Here is a 19,421-nt window from a genome sequence, read left to right as displayed (position 1 = left end):
GGGCTGTGGGGGGGGCATGCAGATGAGGCGCAGGGTGGCCCTGCCTGCAGTGTCCTCCCCGCCACCCGCGTGCACACACACACTCGCACATGCACACGCACACACTGCAATAGCCTCTGATCTGATTTTTCTGGGAAAGCATCAAATCCTTGCTAAGAATGCTGAGCCAGGGCTTTAGAAAGGGGACACTCCGGGGCATCTGAGCACAGCGGGGCTAGCTGCCGGGCAGGGCCACCATGGGTCCCAGGCAGAGCCCTGGGCACTCGCGGCCACCCCGTGAAGCCGGGGGTGGGGGACAGCCTGGCCCCTCTCTGGCCGCTTGCTCCGGCCTCCCTGAGTGCAGTGTACAAATACACTTCCCAGCATGTGCCCCGACCTAAGAAGGGTAGGAAGTACTGGGCAAGATTCTGATTGGTTTGATGAGAACTGGAGGAGTGGGCGGGGGCGGGGCTGATGTTCTTTCACACAGGGAGGGTGAAGGAAAGAGAAACACACATGCGTGTGGGATTCCTCCGTCCGATGCAGTGGTTCTTAGTCCTGGCTTCCTATTAAACCACTTGGGAATCCCCCCCCCCAATATTTTACACGAAGCGTTTGAAATATATGGCGAAGTTGAAGGGATTTGGCAACGAACAACCATATACCACCATCCAGATTCTACCCTTAACCTTTTCCTAGACTTGTTCTCACCTCCCTCTCCCATCTATCCATAAATCCATTTTATTTTTGGTGCATTTCAAAGGAAATTGCAGACATCAGTACACTTTGCCCTACATACTTCAGCATCGACGACAACGGAGTTCAATTTCGGTTTACAGGGTTTTCTCTTTTGATATAAGATTTACATACAAAGAAATCCTGGAGAGGTTTTTTGTTTTTAGTTTTTTGTTTTTAATACCATGCCTGCATCGTATCCCCAGAGATCGATCTCACTGGACTGGAGTGGGATGTAGGCACCAGAGTATTTTAAGAGATCCCTGTATATACGGGGGTGCGTGGGCAGCTCAGTCAGTTAAGCGTGTGACTCTTGGTCTCGGCTCAGGTCTTGATCTCAAGGTTGGGAGTCCCCCGCCTTGGGGAGCTTCCCAGCGTGGAATTGCTTTTAAAAAGTGAAATAAAAATAAAAATTAAAAAAATGCAATGCTGCAGCCAGAGTTGAGAAACAGATATAATAAGAAGCAAAAGACTTTATTTTTATTTCCCCCAAGCAGAACGTAGAGGTCCTCTGCCCGCTTCCCTTCCCCTGGTGCTCTCCATGTGTGCATCGTACAACCATGTCCATGCTTCGTTGGGGGAGGGGGATCCCCTGGGTGCATGTGAATCCACTCATTCTTGAATTAGCATTATATTATACACATCTAATGTGTATTTCCAGTGGCAAAGGCCATACCTGTTCCAGATTCCGTACCTGTCACTGTGATGAAACCATACAAATTTTCATATGATGAGTAGGGTACTTATGAAATGGCAGTAGATGGTGGAGGTGATGGGTATGGTGATGGCAGCCAGGGTGGCACGATGGGGCTGGTGCTACTGGTGGAGATGGCAAGCTGCAGGTGTGGCGCGGCGGTGAATCTGAGGGCACGGCGCTGTGGCGATCATTATCCTGGTAATGCTGCTGGTGTCACCCATCCTGCGGGGACAGCGTGCAAAGAGATGCTCCTTCTCCTTGCTAATACCGTCTCGGAAGAATGTTGGTTGTTCCAGGACCGGGAGGTTGGTCCCTCTATCTGAGAATACCACTGCATTCAGAGAAACTACCTGAGAACCTTATCTGCCCCCAGAGACCTGGAAGAGGGCCTGACAGAGTGGCAGCAGCTCCACTCTCAGTTACCCTGTCCCACTGCACTTGAACAAGACCCAGCTCCCGTATTAACTCCAAGTGGATCATTAGGAACGTGTATTTAAGACGAACAGTCCTGGGAGCCAGCCGGAGTGGGATGCCAGCCATCTCATGATCAATAGAGATTTTATTTGCTGCCTACATGGTTTCCTGTTCCTTTCATGCCTGGTACGCTCGCGGGAAGACAGAGGAGAAGTGCTCTGGGTCCCTCTCCGTTAACCCAGGCAGGAGAGGCCGAGGGGTACCAAGCCCCAGAACGCTCCCGATCTCTCATTATGGCTGCTAGCTGGCATCCCTCTGAACTGTCCTGGGCTGCCGGGTTTCAGAGAGATTTTAAAGGATGAGAATGAGGTTGGGCTGCTAAGACATACTATCCTTTTGAAATATATACATAAAATAAGCCCATAGAATGATGCCAGAAAATACCTATAAAATAATGTTGTCCAATCCTTTCATTTTACAGATGAGAAAAACAAGGCCAAGTGGGCAGCAAATAAGAGAATGTTGAGAACAACAGTAAAAATCCCGCTCGTGGATCTAACATCTCTAACGATGCAGGCATCTCACACCTGGGATCTGACCGGGTTTTTAGACCAGGCCAATGAGCTGGCAACAACTTCCTGCCCATCGGACAGACGGTTCCTGGGCCCCTTCCCAGACTCTTGCCGCCATCGATGAGCCCTTCGTGACATATTTGTAGCACTGACGGTTCAGAGTGCACCCTTCACACTCATGTGCTCATCTCCTCCATACCCTATCTCTGCATGAAAGACAGACGGTACTAGTCTTATCCCTGTTTTTCAGAGGAGAAAACAGAGGCTTATAGAGGGGAAGCATCTTGCCAAGCTTGCACAGTTGGTAAATGGCAGAGTGGGAACCAGGATTCAAGTGTCCTGTGTCCGTGGGCCAGGGCTGCCATCGCAAAGTACCAGGAACCGGGGGTGGTTAAAAACAGTAGAAATTTATTGTCTCCATGCTGGAGGCCTGAAGCCTGGAGTCAAGGTGCGGCAGGGCCACACCCACTCTAAAACCCCAGGGGAGACTCCTTGCTCCGCTCCCCCTAGCTCCCAGGACTGGCCGTTGGCCTTTGGCCGTAGGCGGTCCTCAGCTCTCCGCTGTAGCCATCACATGGATTTCTCCCTGTGCCTCTCTGCGTCCAGACTTTCCTCCTCTTATAAGGATACCAATCCCTGGAGGACGACCCTCCTTAACGCAGTATGAACTCATCCTAACTTGATTACATCAGCAAAGGTCCAATTTCCAGATTAAGGTCACATTCACAGGTACTGGGAGTTGGGACTTAAATATATCTTGGGGGGGGCGGTGTTCAGAGTTCAACCCATAATGTCCCTATCCCAAGCCCATGTCCTTCTACAACATGCTGTTTACATGCTGTGCTCCATCCCACCCCCCTCTGTCTTCCCTATGTGCCGCCAAGGACAAAGTGCTCCCCTCTCCTGCAGTGCAGAAAGTGGGGGCTGGCTGGGCCATGCTTCATCTTCTGCTTTTCCCAAAGTATTACGAGCTACTAAGGTAGAATCATGAAATATAGGTGGGCTTTTTATCTTTTTTATTCTCAGACAGTAAAAATCATTGAGACTTGTCCTTAATTAGTTTAATTTTGAAGCTTCTAAATATTGATTTAACCTCCACTCCTTTGTACTTGCTGCAGTCACTGAATTATGCCTGTTATTGATTACAGAGGGAAGCATTTCCATCCGCCGGGCTGTGCGGCATCTGGGACCCCTTGGTCCCCCAGCAGGTGCACTGGGCTCAGAAGGCACAGACAGGCTGGGAGGGGAGGGTGCCTCTGCCAGACTGGAAAGGGCCTTCCTTTTCCAAGGAAGGAGAGCTGTTCAGCATAGGCCATGGGCCAGTTTTTTTCTCTTGCGTTGGCCCACACCAAAGGAAGTTAAATAAGAAGTCACTGGAAATCTCCCCCATTGCATTCTGGGTCCTAGGAGAACTGGGCAGTAGGGGGTGGAGGAGGAGAATGTGGGGCCAGGGTCTAGAGTACAGGTTTTGGAAAGCAGCCTTTAGGCTTTGGCAACAGCCAGAACCTCGTCTGGGTCATGTCTCTACCAGCTAGACCTTCTTGAGCAAGGTCCCTGCCCTCTCACGTCTGGGAAACAGGGCTCTAACCCCCTCCCACAGTATGCCTCTGAGCGCTCAGCCCAGGCTCATGTCAGGCTGCTGGCCCGAGGCCGGGCTCACAGTCAGTTTTCAATCCACAGTTGCCACTGGTAGCATTGCTGTCCCACCGGGAAAATCAGGACCAGCCTTGGAAGCACACTGTATCTTCAGGCCCTGGCTCTAGGACTTGTTTGCTGTAGGACCTTGGGCAAGTCATTTACTACCCTTTCCAATAAAGTGGAGTGGAGTAATGACCTGAAGGCCCACCCTCTGAGCACCTGACTCTGTAGCCATCCTTGGGCTGGGCTCAAGGACCCACCCTTCCAACAAGTTCCCAGGTGACGCCGCCATGGCTGGTCTGGGGACCCCAGCTGGAGAGCTGCTGGTCCAGCCCAACCACCCTGTTTCACAGATGGAAGCCCCAGTCCTGACGCGTCCCAAGGTCTGCCCCCAGGCTGAGACTAGAACGCAGCTCAATTGTGTCCTGTGTCTGGTCCTGTGTCCTGACCTCCGCTGCCGCTCTGGGCCTCAGGGAAAATGCGCGAGGGGCAGAGAAGCCTGGAGAGAACTTCTGAGAGATGCTCATCCCAGGCCTGACCCGGGCTGCAGAGGGAGAGGCCCAGCGGCACTGGGGAGGGGACCTGGAGGAGGTGCTGAGGACTGACAGGCCATTCTCACTGCCATTAGGGGAGAAAACAACCCACCGGCAGGGCCTCGGCCACAGCCATTTATCCCGCAGGCTGCCCCGACAGCTGACAGAGGCAGAAGGCGGGAGCCCTGCGCTGGGACAGAGGCTCCTTCGCTGCGTGATTTATCTCTGAGCTTCATCTGGCAAACCTGCTGATGAAACGAGTCTCCTTTTCTCTCCGCCTCATCAATTTTCATTCTGATTTCATTTTCCTTTTCCGTTAGAAGAGGTTTGGCCTTTTTCCTTGTTTAACTGGTCTGCTCCCCATTCGCTTTGCCTCCCTTTCTCCTCCCTTTCTCTGGGTCCCAAACCCTCCCCCCCACCCCTTGTCCTAGGCATCTCCCAGTGTGCCCGGGGTCCCTCCCTCTGCACCCCAACACTGTGGAGAGAGAAACCTCCTCATCTAGCTCCCCATTCACCTCGGACAATGCTGATTCCCTCTCTTCTTTCCAGGGCACAGAGCCACAGAGCTGCTCTGGGACCGCTCACAGTCCAAGAGAGGAGGTGTGGGTTCTCAGAGGATGAGGGAAGGAGCAAGGGATTGATTAATTTGTAGGAGAGGCCACGGTCAGGAAAGACTTTAAGGATGGGAAGGAAGTCCCAAGATATACAGGCGAGACCTCCTAAGCAAGGACCCTGCTTGTGCAAAGGCTCAGGGGCAGGAGAGAGCATGAATTGCACCCCTCCGATGTCCCCCTCCCCCACCCCTTCCCCTTGCCCTCACACCAAGCTCCCAGGGATCTACTGTGTTTCAAGAGATATTCTGGGGGACGCCTGGGTGGCTCAGTGGGTTAAGCCTCTGCCTTCGGCTCAGGTCATGATCTCAGGGTCCTGGGATCGAGCCCCACATCAGACTCTCTGCCCAGCAGGGAGCCTGCCTCCCCCTCTCTCTCTGCCTGTCTCTCTGCCTGCTTGTGATCTCTGTGTGTGTGTGTGTCAAATAAATAAATAAAATCTTTAAAAAAAAAAAAAAGATATTCTGGGGCCCCGGCGGAGGTCGGGGGAGGGCAGCCTTTTCGGAGCAATGCAGGAACTGCCCAGCCCCCCCCCACACACACACTGGATTGTAGGAGGGCCAAGGGGAGCGGCAGGGAGGGAGGCTGGAGAGGCCCATGGGTAGGCAGCTGGGCTGGGCCGCCCCTCTGACTTGAGAGGATCCATAGCCCTTGTGGAAAGACCAGGGGCTACCGTCAGGCTGGGCCCTGTAGAACTCTGCCCACAGCCTCTCCCAGTTGCCAGGGAGCATCTGGGGGAAACGGAGGCACTGCTCACCTAAGCCAGGAGGAGCCATGTTGTTTATTGGGTGAGAGCTGTGTCGGACAGCAGTGACCTATAAACGAACTGAGTCCCAGAACTGTCCTGCAGACTCGGGACAGGACCCCACTTGGAGGCCCCAGAGAGGGCAGCTAGCTGCACAGGGAAGGGGTGGCAGCCTGCAGGGGAAGGGTCCCTAGGAGAAGGTGCCCGTGCCTTGGAGGCCAGGCGACCGGCGACGGCCCAGTCTGGTGCTGGCTTGCTGCAAAGATGGTCTAGAAGCCAGGGACCGGGCCTCAGACAGACTGAGGTGGATGAAACAGAAGGGGGCTCTACTGAGCACCAGGCATTTTACAGATGTGCTCTTCCTCCGGCTGCCCTGGGAGGTAGGCTCTCTCCCCAGACCCAGAGGAAGAACCCGAGTGAGGGTGCTCAAGGTCACCCAGCCAGCGCCAGGACTCAAGTGCAGAGCGCTTCTAGCGCCCTGCCCTGAGCCACTAACCTCGGCTCTCAGAGGGGCTGGCGGAGTCCACAGGATTGCCGGAGGGGGCCTGGGACTACTCTAGAAGGGCGAGGCTCATCGCAGGATCCCGTGGAATCCAGAGGCAAAGAAACCTGAGTCGGAGAGCAGTGCCGTCTCCACCAGGGGGCAGGCCCAAGCCAGGGGCAGGGGAGCCAGGGGCATACGTAAGAATATAGACCCCAGGAGCAGTGTGTGTCTCCTTCCAGGGGCCAAGAAAGGAGGCAGAAGGGCCTGAGCGCAGACTCTGACCAGCCTGGTCTCCGAGAGCACCTGCGCAAGCAGCCCTCCTCTCTCCCTGCTCTGCCTCACCTGCCCCTCCCTCTTGCTGTCCTTCTGCGGATATTTCCTAAGCTCCTACTGTGTGCCAGACTGTGGGAGGAGGGCCTCACAGTCTGGTGGGAGACACAGACTGAAAGGAACCAGCAGCTCATTATGGAGAGATGCTGGGCACCATGGGAGCCGGGAGAGGGATTGAGGGGTCAGGACAGGCGTCCTACGGGTGGGCAGAGGGTCGGCAGAACCTGGCAGCACAGGGCAGCGGCAGACTCCGCCCGCACTGCTCCCCACTCCCCACTCCCCTGCAGCCTCCCGCAGTGCAGCTACCTCCTGGCACCCTCCACGGCTAATTAAGAAAGAAAGAGGCAGGCTCCCTTCCAGACACCAGAATTCTAGCACCCTCTGCCCAGGCCAGCCAGGAGACAGGGAATGGAGAGACTTCGGCTTGGGACAAGGCCCTGTCCTCCAGGGCCAGGGAGGGGCTTTTCCTGGAGTGCTCCCTCTTGCACTACAGAGGAAAGGGGGGACAGGGGTGGAGAAGGGAGCCCCTCATCCTTTCCCCAGGAGGTGCCCTCCCACTTCCCTCTCTACTCTTCTCCAGCCATCCCCCCCCACCCCTACCTACTCTCAGAAATCAGCTTCTGGCTCCAGAGCCATGGATATAGAAAGGGCGAGCAGTGATATCCTGGACCCCAGTCTGGGCTTCCCATGTTCCAGCTGCGGGCCTTGGTCTGACCCCACAGCTCCACTGAGCTTGAGCTCTGGGTCTGTGAAGGACCCACCTCTCTGCTAATGGTTGGGAGCCAGCTAGAAATCCTGGCCCAGAGCAGGCCCTCAGGAAAGTCACACCTACCTTCTGAGACTCTGCCTTAGGTCATCCTTCCAGAGGCATCAATGGGAGCAGAAGGGACTCAGCCTCACCAAAGAGAGGTGCTCAGTGGAATAATGGTTTTCAGGGTCTTACCATGGTGACCCAAGGGCAAAGTAAATGCACGGTTTTGCATCACGTTCCTGACTGTGCCCAAGTGTGGATGTGTGCATGCAAATCAGAGCTAAACTTTCGCAAAACAGCACTCTGTCCAGCTGCATTCAGTGTTATTTTCTATAGTATTTCATTTTTTTCAAATGCAGATTGTGACTCACTTTAAAAATTGTTTCCGTGCTCCGCTGCATGGGCTGAGATCGACATTGCACACCGTAGAACGCCTCCAAGCCCTACAGGGAGCGTGTGCCCTGCACAGGACTCTGAGAACACAAGAACCAGTAACAAAGCGCCCTGGCCTCCAGGAGCTCACAGCCTGACTGGGAAGTCAGACTGCTGGATTCACCGTAAGGAAGGGGCTCCTCGGGAGGAGGCCTGTTCCAAGAGTCTCTGGGGCTGGGATGCGGTGGGAGAGACCACCCTTCTCGGAGGGAGTCAGACCTGTGCAAAGTGTCACCGAGGAGGTGGCATGGGGGAAGACGGGCTTTTGTGGCTGAAGAAGACCTGACAGTTGGAGTTAGGAGAAGGGCTTCGCGGAGCGAGGGGCCCCAGGTGTGGAAGGGACTGGCAAGTGTCCAGTTTCACGGGAGTGTGGGGTGTCTGGGAACAAGATGGCCGTGGAGGTGAGCAGGAGGCCCCCCGAAAAGGCTGTCTGACGTAAGGGTCACGGCAAGAAAGGAGAGGGGAGAAGTAAATGCAAGCACTGCGGCGGGTGTGGGAGGTGGGAGAGGGACAGGTCGAGGTGGTGGAGAGCTCCCGTCTTGGAGACCGCTGGACGGCGGGGCTGGCGGACAGATGTGGGAGGGCGAAACCAAGAGCAGGTGTGGCGGGAGATGTGGGATGTTGGATGTGGGGCAAGTAGAGAGGAAGAGCCTCTGACACAAGGGTTGTGGAGAGGCCCGGGGACGGCGAGCAGCGAGGCTGAGCCTCTCCTTCCTGGCCACCCCCACATTTGTCCTCGTGCCTGGTGCCCCATTCTCTGTAAAGGGAAGACCTCGATGTTCAGCGGTGGACAGGAGGCATCAGGAGGTGGCCAGGACCCCGCAGGGCTTTGGGGAAGGGAGGTTGGAGGAGAGGCACAGAGCAGCCAGGGGTATGCGGGGCGGGAGGTCATCCTGCCATCTTCCTGCCTCGGGCACATGGCTGGATATTGATTGGGAGGGCGCCTTGGGATCCTTTTGGAGTGCTGGAAATCTTCACATCTTGTGTTGGTTGGTGTCCGTCCGGGTACCTACTAATGGGGAAACTCGTGGAGCCACGCACTTGGGACGAGTGCCATGTACGTACTCTGCTGTACATATGTTACACTTCAAAATATTTTTTCTAAGTGTATCACAAAAGGTGAGAGCTGAGACGTAGGTGGTAAGATGGAATGAGAGGCAGCTGTGAGGGGGCCGAATGAAGGCCAAGAACAGCGCTCTGTACACCTGACCCCCACACTCCCCCCGGCGGTGGTTCTGGGAGGAGGGTATTATCCCCACTTCCCAGCTCGGGCATCTGAGGCTCACAAGGTTGCCTGCTTGGCCCAAGGTCACACAGCAGGCGGCAGAGCCAGGCTGACTCTGATGCCAAAGCCCCGGCTTCTTCCACTCCACCGCTCCTCCTTTGCATAAGTTATTTATGGAATTCACACTCTGCAAGGCTAGATAAACGCTCAGTTCCCCTCAGCTCGCTCCGGCTCGCTCCGAGGTCCTGCCTGCCTGTGATTCAGTGAGAGGTGGGAGTGAGGAGCCCGGCTCACCTCCCAGGAGGAGCAGGAGGCCAGGTGCGCGGATGGAGGGCTGGCCTCTCTCCCCCTGCGCCCGTCCCACCCAGCGCTTATCTTCGGGTGAGGAGACCGGAGTTTATCAACGCTACACTCAATTATGCTGCCCATCTGTCTCCACAGCTCAGGGAGACCTGGCACTGAAGCGGCGAAGGCCAGGCCATCGATCACCACCACCGCTCCTCCCTCCGGACCCTTGACTCGGGCTCTGGGAGGCTGGGTGGAGGCTGCCGGGAAGGGGAGGCAAGGGAGGAGAGGATGAGGCTCCCTATCCACCAACCACATGAAGGAGCGCACGGTCGCATCCCGCAGGAGCGCGGGGACCGAGCGGGGGCGAGGGCGGGGCCCGAGTCGGGGAGGGGCGGGACTGAGCCGGGGGGCGGGGCAGGAGAAGGAGCAGCCTTTGACAACAGCTTCTCCCAAACTCTTCGTTCAGAGCTTTGCCAAGGATCTGAGCTTAATAGGGAATGTAAGGGACCATTCCACACTTCATACGAAATCAAGAGCAGCTGCCTGGAGGAGGTGAGTCCCACATACCTTGCAGAGCCAGCTCTTGCAAGAGAAACTTTGCCCCTGGAGTGGACAGCCCTGCTTCCCTGACTGTGGCCCCAGGGCCTTCAGTCTCCCATCACTGAAGGCCAAGGCTGGCCAGCAGCCCCCAGCCCCCAGTCAGAAGACAGGCTGAGGTCGTGTGCAGCCTACTGACTCTGTGTCCCCCTGGTGCCAAGGCCAGCCACGCTCACACAGGGACAGTGTCTTCCCTGTGCTGTCCAAGTGGAGAGGGGTGTCCCTCTAGCCTGAAATCAAGGAGTGGTGTCTGCAGGGGCCCATCAGGTGGCTCTGGGGGAGGAGTAGCTGAGGACCCAGGTCAGCTCTGAAGGGATTTGCATCTGAGGCAGGCGCTCTGGGCCAACCCTGTGCTCTGCTCCTATAAGGCAGACTTGGATCCACCAGGCAACAAGCCTTGGCTGGGCTGGTGGCTCAGGTTCTGGAGTCCGAGGCCTAGGTTCAAATTCTGGCCCAGCCACGTGGAAGCTGTGTAACCTCTGGGAAGTTACATAAGCCCCCCAAGCCCCAGGTGCTTCCGCTGCAGGTCCAAACTGAATAACCCTTCTCTGCCTATATGCGGGGTCGATGGGAGGCTCATCTCTTTCACCGCTGGTGTCTTTCACAAGCGCCTTCTGTATGCGCAGCCTGCACTCAGTGCTTTGGGGCTGCGAAATGCGTGTCAAACGTGGCCCCTGCTGCAAGAAGCTTGAAATCCAGTTGGGGAAAATGTCCACACAATCATTTGAACTCCTGCTCACCCCGGAGATTATAGATAAAAGGCAATTAGCTTTCTCTGCAGCTCCCGGCAGAGATCGCTAATCAGCCTGCGTGAGTGGGCATGAGTGGGCATGTGCAAGACGGCCTGAACCCATGTTGGCAGGTGAGTAGGCAGCTCGGTGCTCCTCCCTGGAAGGGGCTTCGTGCTCAGCAGCGAGGGGGAGGACCTGTCTGGGCCATTGCCAAGCCTTGGGATCAGGGGTGTGGCCAAACGTGAGTCATCCAGTCACTGCCTCTCTCTGGGTGCTGAACCCCAGCCCTGGGCTCCTGGCTGGGGAGGAGGCCCTCTGCCTCCCCGACCTGCCTAGCCAGAGGGGCATGAGGAGGAGCGTGCTGCCTGGGGTAGAGGGAAAGGCGACTCTTGGGAGGTTTTTAATTAAGTCTTAAGTGGCTCCTTCGCCCCCTGCACACATCTGAGCCTCTGTAGCACAAAGGTGTTAGAACAAAGGTGTTGGAGGAGAGGCACCTGTGGCTCAGTCAGCAGCCAAAGCCAGGAGGATGCTCGGGCCTAGCAAAAGACCCCCTCCCCAGCCCCACAGCCTTCTCTGCCCTTCAGAACTGTCCTGGGCTCTCCTAATCCTTTTGCATTTTCCAGCCCTGCCAGAGGGTCACTCTGTAAAGGTGTGACGGTTTCTCTGTCTCTGCCCATTGCTTCCCCATGCCACCTGGCGGCCACGCTGGGCCACAGTGGGCCAGCTCAGCAGGGGCCTGTTGAGCAACAGGACCCAATTTCTGCTCCCCCTGAGAAATCCTAGAGCTGCAGGGATCCCGAGGGATGACCGGAGCTGGACGAGAGCTCATGTTTATTGAGCTCCTTCTGTGTGTGCCCCACTCTGCTCCCTTAACCCTGATGACCACCTCATTTTAGACATAAGGAGCCGATGCTCTGAGAAGTCAGTACGTCTTCCCAGCGTGCTCTGGTAGGAAGGGGTAAGTAATAATAAGATCTCTCTGCCGGTGGGTTCTGCTCCCTCGTGCCGGGCCTAGGCAGGAGGCAGGGGCCTCTGGTGTGTACGTGCAGGAGGACGACTAGCCTAGGTCCAGGCCTGTGACTAGGTCATCCTGGGACTCAGCTGGTCCCTGTTGCCTCTCCACGCACAGAGTAGACTGCAGAATCCCCTACCCTCTTCCTGCCCACCGCTCCCTGGCTTGGGCGGCCGAGTCTCCCCGGCTCCCCTCCACACACGTGTGCGGGCCTGCCTGCGTGTGGACACGTGTGTTTGTTTGCTCTGAGTTTTATGTCAGGACACACACACCCCCACGCAAAACCTCTGTGCATTTTAAGTCATGATTGTTTTCCCAGCTTCAGAAATAGCTGCAGAGGAAGGTGGGAAGTAGTCAAATGTAAACAGGCATACCGCTCTCCTGCTCAGGGGAGGGCACCCCACCTCCAACTGCTCCCCACCCCTCCCCAGCATCCTGGAAGCGGCCTGAGGTGGACACAGAGCCCCTCTGGCCAGCTGAGAGGCACCTGCCTAGAAGGCAGTAGCACACATGGGCCCAGGGGACAAGAATGGGCAGTCAGCTTCCTGCAGCCGCAGCCAGGCCTGGGGACGGAGTCTGGTGTAAGTCACCCAGCCTCTGGACTTGGGCACACTCCCGTCTCCTGCCGCTTACCAGCTATGTGTCTTGAGCCAAATTCTTTAACCTCTCATGAACCTCAGTGTCGTCATCTGCAACGGTGTGGGGGGGGATTAATGCTTATCTTGTTGACTCGTTATGATGTTATGACCGTTAAGTGAAATAAGATATTCAGAGTCTTTGAAGAGCCCGGGCACATCTCAGGTGCTGCAGTTGCTGGGTGATTCCCTGATACCCGCATTTGGAACACTACCTGAATGGGACCTCTGCTCAGGAAGGGACTGGGCCCAGCAAGGCCCCCTGGTTTTCCCCCATGTCGGTTGTAGGCCAAGGCCGGACTTGCCTCCAGGGCCATGGAGCCTGGCCTTGGGATCTGTGGGAGAGCCCGGATTACCCATACCTGGGAAGGGGGAAAGAGCAGGGGCTTTGATTCTACACTGGGGGTACGAGGGGAACCTGCAGGGGGATGGGGTCCTGGGGCCACAGAGATTGATTCACACAGTAAACATTCACTGGGCCCCTGCTGTGTGCTCCTAACACAGTCATAACTGAGAGAGGTTCCCAGCTGGAGAGCCATTTCCATGAGATGGGGTCCAGGCTAGAACGGAGGGGAACGTGGGGCTCTCTAAGAGCATGAGGAGGGCCCCTTAGGTCAGCCAGGGGCGGGGAGTTTGGAAGAAGCTTCTGTAGGAGGTGACTGACCTTGAGTCTCAAAGAACAGCTAGGCCTCGTCTGGGAGACAGAAGGAGACATGGGAAGGGGGCATGTGGCAGGATAACTTCAGCTTGAGAATGCTGTGCACACAGGGTAAGTGGGAGGACAGGAAGAGAAGCCAGGAGGTTGGCTATGGCCAGGTCATGTACCTCACCTGCCGTGCCGAGGAGCCCAGGCCCAGGCTTCTTCACCCCACCTCCTCCTTCCGGGGAGCTCGGCCAGGCTGCTGGGCAGGTGGAAAAGTTGCTAAAAACCGAAGCCATACACGAGGAGAATCCCAAGCATACCCCGGGCCGCACCAGCCACTTGCCCAGCCAGTCTGGGTGTGGGCTTGGGGACCACTGCATTCCTACTGCCAGAGTCCTGGGAGCCCCCTCACCCAGAATCTAGAATCTGTACTGTTTCTACCACCCCCTACCCACACTGCTCAGAGGGGTGCCTGGAAACTCTCACTGTATTTTCCATTTACCCAGTGAGCCAAGGAGGGAGGGGGGAGATGTAAGAAAGGTAGGAGAATTTGTTCCACATGTCTCGGCTTAGAAGGACTGTGGAGATGACAGAACTCTGGCATCCTCTCTCCCCTCCAGACATGCATGCACACATACCCCTTCCTGAGTTATCCTGGAAGCTTCTTGGTTCATTCTTGCCCTCCTCCCAGGAAGACTTACTCCCTCAGCAGATAATAGAAAAGGACACTAAAGCCCTAGAGTGGGACGCCTGGATGGCTCAGTGGGTTAAGCATCTGCCTTCGGCTCAGGTCATGCATGATCCCAGAGTCCTGGGATCAAGCCCCGCATTGGGCTTCTTGCTCACCAGGAACCCTCTGCTGCTGCCCCTGCTTGTGCGAGCTCTCTCTGTTCTATCTCTCTCTCTCTCTCTGACAAATAAATTTTAAAAAATAAAGCCTGAGGGCTGTAGGAGAGAACCCAGGAGCCCTGGGAGTGGCCCAGCCCACCTCTCTCAGCTCCTCCGCCCTCCGCAGTCAAACCGGGGTGACACGGGGCGGGGGGTGGATTCTGCTTCCCTGCCTCCTCCTTACTCTGCATCCTCTTTATCCAGGGCTGCTGTGATGGGGCGTGGCGATGAATGAGCCAGCCCAGCCCCAGCCGACAAGGATGGAGAGCCATACCCGGGAGGGTAAGAAGCAATGCCCACCCATCCCCACGTAGAATGACTGTCCTGGGAGGACCCTCAGCCTGCGCACTGGCAAGAGTGGAAGGACTCCAGACTCTTCTCGTGGATGGTCCCCTACCCTGCGGCTCCATCATGAGGCTCCTTGTGGCCCCCCTCGTGCTGGCCTGGGTGGCTGGTGCCACAGCCGCCGTGCCCGTGGTACCCTGGCGCGTGCCCTGCCCCCCTCAATGCACCTGCCAGATCCGGCCCTGGTACACACCCCGATCGTCCTACCGCGAGGCCAACACCGTGGACTGCAACGACCTGTTCCTAACAGCCGTGCCGCCCGGGCTGCCCGTGGGCACTCAGACCTTGCTTCTGCAGAGCAACAGCATCGTCCGTGTGGACCAGAGTGAGCTCAGCTATCTGGTCAACCTCACAGAGCTGGACCTGTCCCAGAACAGCTTTGCGGACGCCCGAGACTGTGACTTCCGGGCACTGCCCCAGCTGCTGAGCCTGCACCTGGAGGAGAACCAGCTGACCCGGCTGGAGGACCAGAGCTTCTCGGGGCTGACCGGCCTCCAGGAGCTCTATCTCAACCACAACCAGCTCTACCGCATCGCCCCCAGGGCCTTTGCCGGCCTCAGCAACCTGCTGCGGCTGCACCTCAACTCCAACCTGCTGAGGGCCATCGACAGCCGCTGGTTCGAGATGCTGCCCAACCTGGAGATCCTCATGATCGGGGGCAACAAGGTAGATGCCATCCTGGACATGAACTTCCGGCCGCTGGCCAATTTGCGCAGCCTGGTGCTAGCAGGCATGAACCTTCGGGAGATCTCCGACTACGCCCTGGAGGGCTTGCAAAGCTTGGAGAGCCTCTCCTTCTATGACAACCAGCTGGCCCAGGTGCCCCGGCGGGCCCTGGAGCAGGTGCCTGGGCTCAAATTCCTGGACCTGAACAAGAATCCACTGCAGCGGGTGGGGCCCGGGGACTTCGCCAACATGCTGCACCTCAAGGAGCTAGGGCTGAACAACATGGAGGAGCTGGTTTCCATCGACAAGTTCGCTCTGGTCAACCTCCCCGAGCTGACCAAGCTGGACATCACCAACAACCCCCGGCTGTGCTTCATCCACCCCCACGCCTTCCACCACCTGCCCCAGATGGAGACCCTCATGCTCAACAACAATGCTCTCAGTGCCTTGCACCAGCAGACGGTGGAGTCCCTGCCCAACCTGCAGGAGGTGGGTCTCCATGGCAACCCCATCCGATGTGATTGCGTCATCCGCTGGGCCAACGCCACGGGCACCCGGGTCCGCTTCATCGAGCCACAGTCCACCCTGTGCGCCGAGCCGCCAGACCTCCAGCGCCGCCCCGTCCGCGAGGTGCCCTTCCGGGAGATGACGGACCACTGCCTGCCCCTCATCTCCCCCCGCAGCTTCCCCCCCAGCCTCCAGGTGGCCAGTGGAGACAGCTTGCTGCTGCACTGCCGGGCGCTGGCCGAACCGGAACCCGAGATCTACTGGGTCACTCCGGCTGGGGTCCGACTGACGGCTGCCCGCGCGGGCAGGAAGTACCGGGTATACCCCGAGGGGACCCTCGAGCTGCGGAGGGTGACGGCAGACGAGGCGGGGCTGTACACGTGTGTGGCCCAGAACCTGGTGGGGACTGACAGTAAGACGGTTAGTGTGGTGGTTGGCCGGGCTCCCCTGCATCCAGGCCAGGACGAGGGATGGGGGCTGGAGCTCCGGGTGCGGGAGACCCACCCTTATCGCATCCTGCTGTCTTGGGTCCCCCCACCCAACACAGTCTCTACCAACCTCACCTGGTCCAGCGCCTCCTCCCCTTGGGGCCAGGGCTCCCCTGCTCTGGCCCGCCTGCCACGGGGCACTCACAGCTTCAACATCACCCGCCTCCTTCAGGCCACGGAGTACTGGGCCTGCCTGCAAGTGGCCTTTGCTGATGCCCACACCCAGTTGGCATGCGTATGGACCAGGACTAAGGAGGCCACTCCTTGCCACAGAGCCTTAGGGGACCGGCCTGGGCTCATAGCCATGCTGGCTCTCACTGTCCTCTTGCTGGCAGTGGGGCTAGCCACCCACCTGGGCACTGGTCGGCCCAGGCAGGGGGTGGGTGGGCGGCCTCTCCTTCCAACCTGGGCTTTCTGGGGCTGGAGCGCCCCCTCGGTCCGAGTGGTGTCTGCGCCCCTCATCCTGGCCTGGAATCCAGGAAGGAAGCTGTCCAGGTCTTTGGAAGGGGAAACACTGTCCCCACCATTGCTGCAAAATTCCTGAAGCTTGGCCTGCTTGCCGCGGTAGACAAGTACCTAGGACTCCTTTTTACTGAAAGGGAAGCAGTCTGGGCCAGATGCCCTGCCAGGAAAGTGACATGGACACGCGTGCTGGAGGCCTGGCGGCTGGACGGAGACAGACGGGGCTTTGTTGCTCCAGGAGCTGCTCCTACTGCCTCCAAAAAGTTGCCGTTACCTTCTGGGGGCCTGTCTGCTGACATCATGAGGAGCATCTCTGAGGAACAGGAAGGACTCTGGCTGGAGCCTCCCATCTCCCTAGTTGTCTGTGTGCCCAGAGGCGCCTGGGCCCCTGCTTGGATGTCCCCTGCCTCTGTCCCCAGGCCCTTGGCCCAGGGGGAGAAGCCCCCACCTCTTCTCTTTCTTTGTACAGTTTCAGTTGCTTGCTCTTCCCCCTCCGGGGCAAGGGCGGAGGGAGGCCTCTCCTCCCCACCTTGGGGGACCACTCTCACAGTGGGTCCCCCACCAGATCTGAAAGACGTTTGGGGAGAGGGATGCCCAGGAACACCTCATCTTGGCAAGCCCGGATTGGCATTGCAAGGTTGACTTTCTACAGGCAATTTTGTACCTTTGTGGAGAAATGTGTCACCTCCCCCCAACCCCATTCACTCTTTTCTCCTGTTTTGTAAAAAATAAAAATAAACAAGAATAACAATAATAAGGGGGAAAGGAAACAAAAGGAAAAATCATCTTTGACTACTAAGTGTAACTCTAAAGTCCTCTTCTCAGGGGTCTGTACACCCAGCAGCTGGCGTGGGGAAGGGCTGGGACGGGACAGGAGGGGAGAGGGAGATGGTGACAGAGGGCACGGGTGTTCCCTGGAGGTCTGAATCAGGGCCTGCTCCCCAGAGCCCCTGTAAGTGTGAACGGGAGAGCTGGGGGCAGAAGGGCAGAGAGCAGGAGAGGCTGACAGGAGAGGGAGGAATCACAGGAGGAAAGGAGAGGGCTGGAGAAGAGAACGGAGAAAAGCTCAGAGAGATGGAGAGAGTGGAAATTTCCATCACCAAACATTGTCACCCCTTCTCTTTCCCTGATAAGCAATTAACATGCCAGTGCCTAGGAAGCACTTCCCGGCCTATTTCTAATTAAACAAACCCAAGAGGCAGCGTCATGCAGAGAATTGCAAATCATCAGGACAGCAAGAACTTTGGCTCACTGGGGCAGAAGGGGGAGTGGGTTGATAGAGGATTTGGGGAGGGAAAGACTGTGGGAGAAAGAAATTGCTGCATTGATCTTTCTGGTCCATTTCAGCATCATCTGCAATGAGCCTGGTTTGCTTTCGCAGTATTTTCTTTTTTAAAGACAGATTGACTTCTTAGGACCAAAGGCAAAGAGGAGTGTCTGTTGGAAAGGCCATAGAGCCCAGGGAAGGGGCTGCTGTGGCCGGTCACAGGGCCACAGCCCTTGCTCCTGGAAGGGACTAGGAAAGCCACTGGTCTCCTGAGACCAAAGAAGCACCACGTGAGGCTGAGCACCCCTGCGCTCCAGACACAGATGGCAGACTTGTTGCGATTTGGCTCCAAGCCACCAGGGAGATGGCAAATGGACACGCAGGTAGAGATGGAGCATCGAGCCCCACAGAGCCAGGGAAGAGGACACTCGCCCCAAGGCCGTGGGCAGGGCTCCTCCGCAGCCCTTTGGTGGCCGCAGATCCAGAGGCCTTCCTCCTGTGGGCCAGGGAGCACCCACATCGCAACCACCTGAGGGCTTTGAGGGGCACAGGTGGCTGGGCCCACCGCCAGTTTCTGCTCTAGATCTGGGAGGACCCAGGAATTTGGATCTCTAGGAAGTGTTCAGGGGACGGAGCTGCTGCTGGTCGGGGGACCATGCTCAGAGAACACCAGAGTCTGGCCTGTGGGGGCTAGAACCTTCACTCCCTCCTCTGCGGACCCCAGCGTGTTTAGGGGTAACAGTAGGTTCTGGCCCCAGGAGAGACAGAAAAGGGGCTGGAGGGTGGTCTGTCCACCCCTCCCCCTCCACAAGTGGGCTGCTCGGCCCCCATTAGGAAATGACCACCCTCTGCCGTGAGGTCAGCAGGCCCCATTCATGCCTGCTTTTCCCCATGGGCCAGTCATGTGCTTTTTAGGGTAAGGGGCTGGGAAAGCAGAGACAGGACCCACTGTCTCCTCTCCCCTTTGGGCACCCATGGCCGACATTCCTAACACACCCCCTTTCCCGCTCCGTGTTCCTTCCTGGGGAGCTTTAGGTCCTGGCGGCTACTCCCGGAAGCCCCGCCCACTGACTGGAGCTGGCCGGTGGGATCTAGCTTGCTCTCCATCGGTAAGGGTTGGGCCGTACCCCAATCCAGAGCTCTGTGGGGAAGATGTGGGGCAGAGCCTGTGCTGAATATGAAGAAGGGGAGTCAGACATCGATGCCTCTCCCTGGGCACTAGTTGCCTTTCTTGATCCGGGCCCCCATGGCACAAAGAATCAAGGTGCCATTCCCCTAAACCAGCCCTCAGAGCCCATTAAGCCTGGGGAGCCCCACTGCCCCCTCCCATCACCACCGCCGCTGCCACCCAAGAACTTTCCTACCAGCCCTGGGCCTGGTCCTAGCAACCCAACCTCCAGCTGGAGGCCCAGGGCCTTCAGCCTGCGAGCTCAGAACACCTGTACGCATGCCTGAGCCTGGGAGGCAGAAGGCCTCTTTGCCACCCTCCTTTTGCACAGTCTTCTCAGTTGCAGGGAAGAAGCCCTGCGAGAATGGTGGGAGCCCTGAGCCCCAACCCACCCCCTGCCCCCCCACATGGGGAAGGGGATGCACTCCTGGCTCCCAGTCCTCACGGTTCCTAGGACCCACTGCGCTGCCGCCTCCTGGCTGCCATGGGCCTACACTTCTTGTGCTCTTGACAGTGAATCCCTCTTTCTTTGGCGGGGAGGGGGAGGAGGGAAACTGTTGTAGGTGTATGAACCTATC

The 19,421-nt window shown here is 57.5% G+C and overlaps 1 protein-coding gene across 8 annotated transcripts in view; it reads left to right on the top strand.

The window, feature by feature from the left end:
* LRRN2 (leucine rich repeat neuronal 2) overlaps window positions 1–17,193 on the top strand; it is a 60,375-nt gene extending 43,182 nt beyond the window's left edge. For 3 of the 8 annotated variants that reach the window (XM_047705213.1, XM_047705220.1, XM_047705219.1), the window contains one exon: window positions 14,145–17,193. In XM_047705213.1, coding sequence (XP_047561169.1) covers window positions 14,172–16,490 — 2,319 coding nt within the window. In that variant the 5' untranslated portion in view covers window positions 14,145–14,171 and the 3' untranslated portion in view covers window positions 16,491–17,193. Of the gene's footprint in view, window positions 1–5,586; window positions 8,047–8,081; window positions 8,252–9,900; window positions 9,987–11,702; window positions 11,721–14,144 lie in introns of those variants that run through there. The other 5 variants (XM_047705215.1, XM_047705214.1, XM_047705218.1 and 2 more) reach the window with 5 other exon arrangements.
* The last annotated feature ends 2,228 nt before the right edge of the window (window positions 17,194–19,421 follow it).

This window comes from Lutra lutra, chromosome 15 (assembly GCF_902655055.1).
Source record: "Lutra lutra chromosome 15, mLutLut1.2, whole genome shotgun sequence".
Taxonomy (NCBI): domain Eukaryota; kingdom Metazoa; phylum Chordata; class Mammalia; order Carnivora; family Mustelidae; genus Lutra; species Lutra lutra.
The sequence above is the reverse complement of the archived record's forward strand: the minus strand, read 5'-3'. Positions and strand labels throughout refer to the sequence as shown.